The sequence below is a fragment of the Ylistrum balloti genome, unplaced genomic scaffold (genome assembly GCF_031769215.1).
Source record: "Ylistrum balloti isolate Yb309-2 unplaced genomic scaffold, AGI_CSIRO_Ybal_v1 Utg369578, whole genome shotgun sequence".
Lineage (NCBI taxonomy): Eukaryota > Metazoa > Mollusca > Bivalvia > Pectinida > Pectinidae > Ylistrum > Ylistrum balloti.
Window position 1 is genome coordinate 635,491 of NW_026781870.1, and position 13,060 is coordinate 648,550.

The 13,060-nt window shown below is 36.3% G+C and overlaps 1 protein-coding gene across 1 annotated transcript; it reads right to left on the reverse strand.

Annotated features, from left to right (window-relative positions):
- Window positions 1-2,129: 2,129 nt before the first annotated feature.
- On the reverse strand, window positions 2,130-9,586 carry LOC132543280 (tetraspanin-18-like). The gene is made up of 8 exons (XM_060206766.1): window positions 9,521-9,586; window positions 9,104-9,304; window positions 7,217-7,291; window positions 6,316-6,435; window positions 5,159-5,252; window positions 4,770-4,912; window positions 4,329-4,412; window positions 2,130-2,202 (listed from the first exon to the last, which is right to left on the reverse strand). The coding sequence occupies exons 1-8, from the start codon at window positions 9,584-9,586 to the stop codon at window positions 2,137-2,139; spliced, it is 849 nt and encodes a 282-aa protein (XP_060062749.1). The 3' UTR covers window positions 2,130-2,136.
- Between the last annotated feature and the right edge of the window lie 3,474 nt (window positions 9,587-13,060).

The window sequence follows — 13,060 nt, forward strand, 5'->3', positions numbered from 1 at the left end:
ACACGTTCATCTACACGTCCTCTCCAGCAGCCTTGAAGAAACCAAGAGTTTCACGTGCGATGTGGATTGTTCTGTACTTCAATTCCCAGTACGGAATATATACAAACATCCATTTTCCTCCGCTGCTTTTCGTATTTCAATCAACACTCCCCTTGGACGTGTCAAATCGAGTTTACACGTGAATAAGACACCCTACCACGATATACATGCATTCATAACGAGACAATGAGAACACAATCATATGTGGATTATTTTAGGATATGGAGAAACCAGTCAAGTGTGATTCTGATAGATCCCGTTCATTATTACAGTCAACACATAGTCAATATTGATTTGACCTTTAACCTTCGGCAGATTTTGATGTTACGTCATGATTTTAAGATTTCATTGTTCACTTCGACAAGCACCAGTGTATAGGACATCGCTATGTTGAAGACAAAGATTCGTACACTTACCCGAAAAAGATCTGGGATTATTTCGTAAAATAAACAATATCGTTTTCCAAAATATGTTTCAAACATGTAATGACACACTTTGTTGTAAACAATGTCACCAAGTGGAGGTAAGCGTTTCGTCCACGAAATAAGTAATGTGTCCACTCTAATAAAAATCTATTGTACAAAGTACCGAAATGTTCGGATTAACGAGTTGTGACCGGAAATAATGTCACAATACTTTGACCCTTCATTAGCATATTTACGGATGTAACGTGAAACTCCTATAAAGCTGGACAAGAAAGTCTTATCAGACAAGGCTATATTTTATTCATTATATACATGTATCTTATACAGTCTATAAACTATCATTTTATAACACAATGATTCACACTCTCACAGACATATGATTATAAATTAATCAGATTTGTACAAAATAATTAATCAAACGAAGACAGTAGCATATATCTGACAGAATGTTACTGACAATTTCACCACTTTCCTAATGTGCACGAACAATTATCTTGTAAAGTTAGTGACCGTTTTTGAGAGTATGAATAATACAAAGTCACATATCACTAAAATTCCGAGCTCGTTTAAGTTTGAGATCTCGGACAGAGTGACAGGTTCTGTCTTGATAGATTTACATCACTCCGATTTTTGAATCACCTCATCTGTTTCATTCTACGATGTTTATCTCCTAAATGTATTACCACAGTAATACACCGGCACTAATTAATTATCTATTAATTACTACATGTCGACCCCTGCTATTCATAGCGTGTTGGATAAGGCGTGCAGTGAAACAATCGGTGATTTGTAACAGATGGCGTAGTTCACAGTGGTGAATGAGCTAAATTAGAACCAGCCGTGACACAGGGACGTGTTTCGCTGATCCCGTGGTGGTAGGAATGGTATATATGTTTAATAATGTATTTATATTCTGTAAGAATTATCTATCAAATGCCAGGCCCCTGTGATAAATGTTATTTGCAACAGAAAACGTTAAAAGCGAATGGATCAAATTAATTCCAAACCAATATAGCCATATATGTTGTATTTAAATTATAACTCTTTTTATTTCCCAATTCGACTTGCACGAATAAGTGACATCGAAGGAGATAGTTTAGTTACATCGGCAAAATCCTCTTTGTCAAAATTCATTTTGGTAGTGAATGAAACATGGAGAAACGAGAATTTTCGATTCGACTTGAAATTATACCAGCTCAAAAAGTCGTGCACAACTTCCAGATAGATTATTCGAAATATGTAGGAATTCAAAATTTCATATAAACATGTTAGTCGACATAAGCAAGGTTTTAAGAACCGATAGGTTGGAATCAGGAAGTTAAGACCACGAATTGAGAGATGTCTTGACTTCCTCTTCCTGTTCTGATTCAACAACAGGAAGTCAATTAATTATCACTACTTCCTAGAATTCTGGATTTCATAGGATTGAGAACAGTCCAATGCTACTAATATTCTACTAATATTAACGGCACAAACGTGAACACAATGCACAATGCTATTTTCCAATCGTAACATCACTAGAAAATTAAAAAGCATTTGTATCGACATCAAAGTCGATTATTGGGATATCAAATTATAAATTTAAATAAATTATAAAATTGTCACAACGTTCCTCGACCTGATTTGTCGTCTATCTCAGTCTGGTAGAGGTGACAAGACACATCCGGGAGTTTTATGTGAGGAACGCATCATACTTTATTCTTTTGCACAAACACACACCGGAAATGATGCCGAAGAGCTGAAATGATATCAAATGGTAATATTAAAACAAATATTTAAACGGCCAAGGATAAGATAATTCACATATACTGTTTACCATTAAGGGTTGTACAGAACTGCATTATACATCTGTTTCATTCTTCTAGGACTCCTCAGTGAAAATAAGGTCCTCAAGTGATGAAACATAGAAAGTGTCAAAAACTAGATGGGCAGGTGCATTAACGTAATTTTGAAAAAAAATATTCGCAAGATTTTTAAATATCGGATGATATCAAAGAACGTGAAGAGTGTTTATTCTGAACTGTGTGTTACTCATGTTTCGATGAACCTTGGGGACTACAAGCACCACTTGCAATCTCAAATGATTGTACACAAGACACATAAAAGAATAAGGGTAATTTGACCTAATGACAATGACTCAGTGTTCATGTAGCCGGTTGAAAACAGAAAACATGCTTACTGTTCTAAATCACAGAGACCGAGAACAAAGACGGATTTTTTCAGTGATGAACGGAAAGATGTCTTGCTAGAATGCATTGAATTCAATAATTTACTCTAAATATTTCTATATTATTAGAGTGTGTGAAACTGACATTTCAATTTTCAAGGAAATCTATTGTTATCTTGTTCCAAAATTGTGGGCGGTACCGACGGTAAAATAATAACTTTATCTATATGTGGCGGATCGTCAGTAACACAAATAAAATTATAACGTATCTTTTTTCGGGCGATAAAATTATACGTAGTATTATTCCAGCGATAAAAATTAAGTTATATGTTTGCTCTATAATGACAAGTTATGACTACAAATCCAAAACGTTGACTATTCGGGAATTCTCCGATAAGGACTTTTCGCTCCACACAGACCCATCTTCCGTTTCTACTATAATATAATCCCTACTCCTGGGAGAATCGCGGGAACGAATAGGACAAGACACGCGAGGATGCACGCCAGTAGTTCACAGAAAACTGTTAGAAATGAAATGTTATGACCAAAACAATAGCAAGAAGAAAATGGTTGTCGACCGTTTGGGATAAAAGTGTCTAGTAATGTCGGGGTAAAGTGTTTTGACGATATCTTACGCCTTCTCGGCATTTGAGTAAACATTTCACGCATGCAATATTAAAGTGTTTCTAAGTGGATTTATCTGTTGATTTCGTCTAGATATCAATGTATTTATTTATTTTAAAAACCAAACACAAATACAAGATATCAAACACTGAAATAACTCTACGCCGGAGTATTTGCTGAAGTATAAAGGTATGCAAAATACGTACGTCTTTTAAACAGCATGTATAATCAAACACAAAGGCGTATTTATTTAATTACATTTCATTTAGATTACAACGTTCAGAAAATAAATTTAGATAAATAATCAAAATGTAATTTTGATTTCACAAAACATCTGCGTGTGAGTGTTTGGTATTTACTTCAATTCAATTGATTAACCGAAATATCGCGAGGTAATTTCCTACCATGCCAAAGGTACTTATGTCAATTACATGCAGGTACGGGAAAGTCACTCCAAATGAAATTGAAACCGTGTCATGTCTCTCAATTCACAAATATACAATTATTTCAAGACGAAATAAAATGAGAATCTATCAACAATACCACAGTGGTTTACAAAAGGATTCTATACAGTGTATGTAACCTTCTGGGCAATCACCGAGAACAGAATCTGGCATTGAATTAAACATCCTACATGACGTCTGAAAAGGATATTGTCTGGACAGGAGCAGTAAACCCACAAAAAATCAACACTTATTGCAGCTAGAAACCGGAGCGTCCCGGGGATTGCGCTGTTACAGTGGCGTGTGCTACACAGATCTGGGCCAATATTCATGATACCATTCTCATGCTCTAGCATGAACTCTGTGCTGTACTCAACCTCTTTAAACTAACTTAAATAAATAAAACAAAAAGTTAAAAATATAAGCTTTAAAATTGAAAGTAATATCTTACTTGAAGTCTTTATCAAATTCTCTCAAATTATTTAAAAATCACCTTAAGTTTTTGAGCGTGATGCTACCACGATCAATTTAAATGCAGCTCCATTTTATACCACTTCTAGATTTATTTCAGCTAATTACATTTCCGGTCTCACTTCCGGTGTATCAACTAGACTTCCGTTTGATACTTACAATGATAACAACTGCAGCTAATGCTCCGCCTCCGATGATAAGGGCGTGGCTCTGTACATAATGGACAACCTCATCATAGCAACCCTGTAAATAACGCACACTGAAATACACCGCACGTCAGTAATAAATTACTCCTGACAGAGAAACTATATTTAGTAAATTAGTCAGCCACCTTGTCCTTGTGATTTCGGCTCTTCAGATTAATTGGTGATAAATTTGAGAGATACAGATTGATTTTTTGTTTTGTAGGAGTTAATTAAACTGATCTCTATAGTTTCATAACGCAATCGTTACTTAGACTGGGAGAGTTGCTCAACTATACAAGAGGCATGCTTGTGAAAAACGAGTCCTCGAAAATACATATTCACGAAAACTGATAGAATTTCAATTACAAAACAACTTGTCGACCTAGCATCAAGTCGTCATGAGTTGATAACTTACTGTGTCATACATGTGCGGATTCCTGCCGGTACCGGGGAGAAGTGGGACATCAACTCCTGGGGGACCAGAAAACTTCCTCATCCCCGTACACAGCTCCAAGTCCCCCTCCGGGCGACAACAACTTTCTGGCACGTACGGAACACCTGTTAGGAAGACAAATAAGTATGAAAATCAAACCAGTCCAATAAACCACATGTGGTAAAAACAAATATCACGGATAAAACTGTCCGAAAATGGCTAAATGACAGTGTACTGTAACTGGTCGCCAAGTGAAAGTGGTATGACAGCACAAGAATCGCCTATATGGTGAATATTTTGGGGAAAGTGATAGTATGCCTGCATGAGTTTTCGAAGTTCTTTCACTTTAAGAAATCATTTCGTGAACTTACCAGCTGAAAATTGTGCATACCACTTCGATTCCAGCTTGTACGCAGCCCAGGACGTGGTGGAGTTAACTCCCCCTGATATACCACAGCATTGCAACTGTTAAAAAAAAGGAACAAGATTTAAATCACTGTATGAATTTTACAATGACAAATAACACCTGAACTCTTAGCAAACTTACAGGGGGCACAACAATTCTGTTCTGATGTACTGCGTGTGCGTGCGTGTGTGTGTGTGTGTGTGTGCGTGTGTGTGTCTTCATATATCCTGTTCAGGATGGTCCAAATTCGTCATCCTTTTCTGAATACTTGATACTTGTACAATGGATTTTCATCTTAAGATTTGGTGGAGTTACGCTGGACTACGTACAGATTTGGGGAGAGAAGCGAACTAGGGTCGACAACTAGTGGGGCATTCCTACGCCTTGACAGTAGAAATTTACGCTGTGACTGATGTATGTTTGTGGATAAGAACCAATTTTCGTCTTAACGACCTCCTTTGTTGTCTTAAACATATTTGTCGCTTGTTAATTTGTTCATTAGATTTCAGTGACACTTTGGGTAATCTTTTACGCTTTTGGACAATGACAACTTGACCGCGTATGCTCGTATTTAATTCGTTGTCGGTATTAGTTTTACAAACATCGTATTTCAAGAGCCTTAAGATAACTTTTGACTTTGATTGCCGTGACAATGTAAATTTATCATAGCTAGTACAGTTTTATCAGTCAGGGTATAACACACTTCTGTGACATCCTTTCTACATATGTCAATGTCCTGTTCAGTGGCAATATGATACTTACTTACAGTCATGATGACAAAATCAAAATCGTCGCGAGCGTGACAGAAATGAGAGGCAATTATTAATTACAGCCACTAGGAATCGTTGAATGTGTCATTATATCGTACAGAATAGATCGTGACGTCAGATATCAATATTTCATACAGAAATGATGCTTTCTCACGAAACATGAACTGTCATTTACAATGACCTAGTAATCAAATGAAGGAACCTCATCTGATTTTCAAATTATGAAATACGAAGACGATTTCAGCATGGAATGCTTACAGGTCATTGTTCGACAGCTATGGACACTAAACAATGCAGCGCTGTGCTGAAGACAAAACGCGATGTAGGGGGAATAACTCCTGCTATTGTGTACCTGTTTCTGCATGAAATTCCACATATCGGTCACCACCCTGTTGTCGGCGCGGTCGTCTAAATCCACCCCGTACTGCTCTGTCAGAATTGAAGTCATTGATATTTTGGCATCCTTGGAGATCTGTAATTATATATAAGTTATAGAGAATCACTAGTCTCGCTTTGTTATAAATACTATAATAGTACATTATTTATGTATAAATGGTAGAGAAATGTCTTGTTTTATAAGTTAACATTATGTCTGTATAAGTTATAGAGAATCATTAGTCTCGCTTTTTTATAGATTATATAATACGATATTGTTTCTGTAGAAGTAACAGAGAATGACTTGTCAGACTTTGTTATAGATTATGTAATATTACATTTTTTCTATTAATTACCAACCAGTCATTGTTGATCTATTAGTCTACACATTTAAAAAGTGTTTCCCATAAAGTATGAATTTCACTGAGAGCTATACATATGTATATTCCATATATGGTCATTTAGCTGATAACGTTTTGCTATACAATCTCTATTCGTAGGTAAGTGATACAAGACAGAATGAGAATTACATGTTAACTAAAATTAACAAGTATAACGTTTAAAATAGAACAGTAAAATGTGAAAAGAAATCAGATCTAGCGAAGTCTACATTTAATGCTGTATGCACCCTGAAACTACTTTAATTTGCTTTTTATATAATGATCCCCTCTCGTTAAACTGATAAATAAAACCAAGTAGAAACCATCTACTTAAAATTATGTCATTGTGTATCTTTCAGAAAGACGAAGGTGAGACGGAAAAAATAATAATCACATTGTAAGGTACCATACAGCCTTAAGTGTATATTTTCGAAACAGAAGTACATTTTATTGTAAATGATTGTAAAATACATCCGTAATCTGATCACTTGTACTTACTTGTCCAAGAAATATGAAGATAAGGACGGCTGAGGTTAGTAACACGACAAAGATGAAGCTCATGAATACCAGGTACTGGAAAATGAGATAAAGAAAAAATTAGCTGGAGTACAAGAACAGTTGTATGTAATACATACGTTGGTAGAGACTTATGTAGGGATTTCCCATTTCATACGTGGTTTCAGACGAGTTTTCATATGCTTCAAGAAAAACATCCTCATGTTGCTTTTAAATTGATATGTTGTGTGGCATATCCTATCATGGTAAGCTGTTTTCTTTTTCCATGCACGAACAACTTCTTTCTATCGCTATATTGGGCTTCATATAGAGCGTATTATACGACATTGACTCAAATGTCTCGGACGAGTCGCCATTTTAGACATGTGATCTCGGTTTCAAGCTCTCCTGGTTGCTTCACGACAAAGAATTGATATCACACTGCTGTACAGTTTACTAAATTAAAGCAGATATTGTGAAAAAAACCAATCACATCACTACATAAATAAAGGTCAAGGCCATACAGATCAAACATTGTTTTCCATTAACCGTTGTTGAGGAAAAGCGAGAAACCATGTGACCGAAGAGCAAGATCACAGGAATTATCATAAAAAAGCTAAACTTATGATGTCTCGAGTAAAAATGATATTCATGTCATCGGGTCATTGTTCAAGTATAAGGAACAAAAGTGTGTCGAAAAAATCCAATTTACCTTGCATGTATGAAATGTAAAAGTACGTTTATCAGTTCCGGGAATCGATCACATGATCACTTATAGATAATCGATCATCTATAACATGGGTAGGCGTTCAATGGACATGGCAGAGGGTATAATCGGCCAGACTATAGCTACGGACGGTAGACAGAGGGTCTTATCGGCTAGTCTATAGATACGGACGGTAGACAGTGGGTCTTATCGGCAGTCAAAAGTTACGGACGATAGACAGTGGTTTTATCGGCTAGTCTAAAGATACGGAAAACAGACAGAGGGTATTATCGCCCAGTCTAAAGATACGGACGGTAGACAGTTGGTCGTATCGACAGTCTAAAGATACGGGCGATAGTCAGAGGGTATTATTGCCCTGTCTAAACATACGAACGGTAGACAGTTGGTTTATCGGCTTGTCTATTGATACGGACGGTAGACAGTTGGTCTTATCGGCTTGTCTATAGATACGGACGATAGACAGAGGGTATTATCGTCCAGTCTAAAGATAGGAACGGCAGACAGTTGGTCTTATCGGCTTATCTATAGATACGGACGGTAGACAGTTGGTTTATCGGCTTGTCTATTGATACGGACGGTAGACAGTTGGTCTTATCGGCTTGTCTATAGATACGGACGATAGACAGAGGGTATTATCGCCCAGTCTAAAGATAGGAACGGCAGACAGTTGATCTTATCGGCTTATCTATAGATACGGACGGTAGACAGTTGGTCTTATCGGCTTGTCTATAGATACGGACGATAGAGAGAGGGTATTATGGCCCAGTCTAAAGATACGAACGGTAGACAGAGGATATTATCGCCCAGTCTAAATATACGGACGGTAAACAGTGGATCTTATCGCCCAGTCCAAATATACGGACGGTAGACAGTTGGTCTTATCAGCTAGTCTATTGATACGGAAGTTAGACAGTGTGTCTTATGGGCCAGCCTATTTCATACATCATAATGCTATAAAGATTACATACAAGTTGTCTTATGGAAAGTGAGAAAGAGATTATCCATTATATTGTTTTAATATGTCTGTGATTTCCTTTACACGGTGTTGTTTTTCATTTTGTTGGCACCACAAAATGGCTGTAGGTGAATCTGATAAGATTATGATCATACAATGTAAATGGTTATATGACCGAAGAAAAACACAATATGTCCAGTTCACATACCATTCCCAGAATGCACTTGCTTTCTTTAATGGAACCACAACAGCCACACATAGATATAGCCGCTATAGCGGCGCCTGCTGCTATAGAAACGTAGGCAGCATCATGATACAAATCGTTCCCGAGCACTGAGGATAACTGTTTAGCACCATAATCCGAAACTAGACTATAAATTCCGAGTGCCAGCACTGCAGATCCTGCAATCTGAAACAGAACGGAAAAATGATATATTTATAGAATATCCTTTGTCAATCAGCGGGTTGAAAAATAAGATTTTAAAAAAATCTACGATTCATCGAATTGCTAAGGAGAATCAGTTTCTGACACTGAAGTGCTAGAAAGGGAATTTTACAAGTTTCTTAATTGATCAGAAAGACTTAAAAAAACAGGTTTGTAAAGATAAAGATAAGATATACTTACAAATACGATGAGATTAAAAACGATGATGGCTGTTTTCATACATCCTTTACTTTTGGATCCAGACATGGCTATGGTAGAGAAAGAAAACCCGTTAAGATAAAATCACATGTCAAACCTCCGCTTTTGTTAAGAGGCTTTGTGAAACGGTTGTCAAGTGAAGGACTCAACAACGCATTCACATCATTAATGAGACATGCTTCGTTAAAACGATCAAAAGTTATAAAAATAAATGGAAAACGTATATTTTATCAAAGTAGTAATAGTCATTAATTTACATTAATATAGCAAAGTATTTTTGTCAAAGGGTTGAAAATGTCATGGTCTGAAGCAAAAAAAAAACATAGACTGTAGAGAAACAGAAAGTACAACGGTTAACAATAACACCAAGTACTACTGGGTCATTCTGTACCCATTCACCCCGAGTGCATCATCTATACATGTCACAAGTCAGTGACGTCACCTCCTTAATTAGCTCTACACATCACGATCAAGCTTATCACTGATATTTTTTTAGTGTTTCCACACTTATTACACTTCAAACCACGTGTTTCGAAACATCAAATTGGTACTCGGATAAAAAAAATCGAAAATTCACATAAAAGTTTAAGATACCTTTAATGTCCATTTCTTCAGGAATGTGATTCTTAATTTTCGTTTAAAACAAAAGAGCATGCAGCGTTAAGGTAATGTTTGCTATAATAAGTCACTCACGTGAAGATGTTTACGAATTTTGGGTACTGTAATGGAAAAACACATCATCTTTCGCTCTCTAAGAAATCTCTACGATTTTCGGAATGATTTATAATTTGTATTATACAGTAGCAAGCAATGATGTTATAAAGAAACAGCTGAACATGTTCATATCAACAAAGTCGTATGTAAATGTAAGATTCAATTTGTTTTGGGAAAAGGCTCAATAAGTAATGTTGTAAGAATTTGTGCCTATTCCTGTTGCTGATGATTAGAGGAAATAAAACATGTTTGAAACGAAAAACAAAAAGTCACTGGTTCGTTTAATTCCGATGAGATATCAAACTAATTTGGGTCTTGTTTGTCCAATTTCAATAAATTCAGTGACCATCTACAAGGAACAAACACACCAGGAAACAATACACCAGGGGCTGAACAGTTCATTATTTCAGTAATGATAAACGATTATTTCTTTGCAACTCATCACTGCCTTAACTATTTTGTCACAAAAATAATTTATTCAAGACATAGATTTATATTATCTTGTGTAAATATTTAGGTGCTGTATATTATTTTAGGGGGAGGGTTTGATATAAGTTGTGCCCGATCCCCATTGTATTTATTTGATAAAATGAAAATATTTAAATCAGAAACTGTTGATACATGTACAGGAAAAGTGTCACAGAGGATGGCGAAAAGGGATGTTAGCCATACAAGGTGCGTGAGAAACTTTATCGCAACCATTCTATTAATCAAAATGACTTTTATGTTTAAAAGAGTGACAAGGACATGAAGAATGACTCCTTATATATATATATATATATATATATATATAAATTAAAGAACAAAAATCCACTTACCCGGTTTTGTGTTGTTCCTAAATATTGTCCGATGTACCGTTATTTCACAGCTGTGTGTATCAGTATACCCCTACATTGATTTGGTAGAGTTGGCACACTTCCGTGTTGGTCACGTCATACGTGACGTATACCCTGGGGCTAACACATACCTGAGGTGTACATCTTTCAGATCGTTCATCATCACCTCATATTCATAAATTTACGTCTAAAAACTCATTCATTCGATTTAAAATGGTAGATAACTCCGATAATGTATCCTAAGGATGATCGGGTAGCGCCTTGGCGCTGTCACTTTTCACACTGGTGGCCGGGGTTCGATTCCCAGTTGGTATGTGTTGTTGGAGATTTCACATCCTCACAACTACTAAGGCGCGGTGTGAAACGGTATATGTTGACACTCTGTTACGTATTTCCCGATATTACACCGATATGTTCTGTCCGGGTCAATGATTGAGATAAATGATATTTTATGTAACACTTAAGACAATACAATAAACAGGGAACTCAATCCGGCCAAAACATCACCCAACATCGAACTAGGCATAGCGTCTACAAATATTTCTTTCGTTTATTTGAAATTGTTCTGCACAGTGATTCCAACCGTCTTCTTCATTCCAATAACTATGCAAACTCTTTCACGATTGTTTTGTAAATATATTCAATCTCCGCCAATCACCCTTTTCTCACGAATACGATTTCCTGTTACTTTACACAAAGTATTGAGGTACATGAAGCATGGAAGTTTCCTTCGTATTGAAACTAGCCAAAAGAAGATGGACGTATGACAAATTACACGACGGGTGGTCGAGTGGTTCAGTGGTAACGTACTCGCCATTCATCTAGTTGTCCGCAGTTCGATTCCCGGGATGCATGTGGAAAAATATAGTCACCTGTCAGACCACGTGGGGATTTCCCCGGCAACTCCGGTTTTCTCCAACAGCAAGACCCCCTCGCGCTTCCATCCAGAAGCCATCAAGAGTGATTAATACAAGCCGATAGTTTGTTTCGCAATAAATAAAGTTTACCGGTATATATAAATCACACATAATGACACAAATGGTAGAAATTCGTTTCCTAACAGATACCTGTCATTATACAAAATCATAATGATTATTATCTGCGAATTTATAGTCAGTTTCCCTCTATATTTGTTTTCCCCCCGAATAGGAGTGCGTTTACCATCCGAATTCTTCGTCCTTCATATATCTTGCACTCTAAAAAGCCATACCTGCTCATTAACTTGCATGTTTTCAAATATTACATTCATAATCAATATGCATTTAAATTTTCAATTTGCCATATCTTGAAGGAAAATGTATTCAATTTTAACGACTTAATTATTCATGTTTTTCACACAAATGACGTATCTTGTTAATTCCAGATGACAAGACGCAGCCGAAGAAACTCGAATGAAAGTTTAACTGTAACAGCTGCCGTGGAATTATGTGGTCTTCACACAATCTTTATACAAGTATAGTAATTGAGCTCAACTTGAAATATACTTAAGCTTGGTAAAGCTAACCATTGAACTAAATACGCGTATTTCTGAAACATGAAAGAAAACTGGATATCTATTGTAGAAGCCCTGTTGTGTCGGTTATTGTACCGTTATTGTAAATGTAACACATTGTATTTAATACATTGAGAGCTAGATCTTCGAAGATGCAGTTTTCCCGCGTTTAAAACGTGTGTAATTTGTTCAATAGTTAGGATTGCAACAAAAACTTAAAAATACCTGTAGCACGACTGTTAAGAAGACATTTTAAATCTGAAATAGAATATTGAATGACAATATAACCGGAAGTACTGGAGAAATCTGGGATATTCTATACTCGCCACTTGCCTAGTGAACAAGTCATGTGTACACCGAATTACGTACGATGTATACCTTAGACTAATCATATTGCAAGACATTCCAAAATTAACGTTTCCGGTGAAATCGGAGAAAATAACGACTAGTGTGAGTTGCAGCATTAAGTGTAGGAGAAAT

Bases quoted from the DNA above. Each gene is read 5' to 3' on its own strand.
- LOC132543280 (XM_060206766.1), bottom strand. From the start codon at position 9,586: ATGTCTGGATCCAAAAGTAAAGGATGTATGAAAACAGCCATCATCGTT. The intron at 9,305-9,520 runs GTAAGTATATCT...GTTCTGTTTCAG, and splicing joins TTTTTAATCTCATCGTATTT to ATTGCAGGATCTGCAGTGCT. The intron at 2,203-4,328 runs GTAAGTATCAAA...ATATCATTTCAG, and splicing joins TAGCTGCAGTTGTTATCATT to CTCTTCGGCATCATTTCCGG.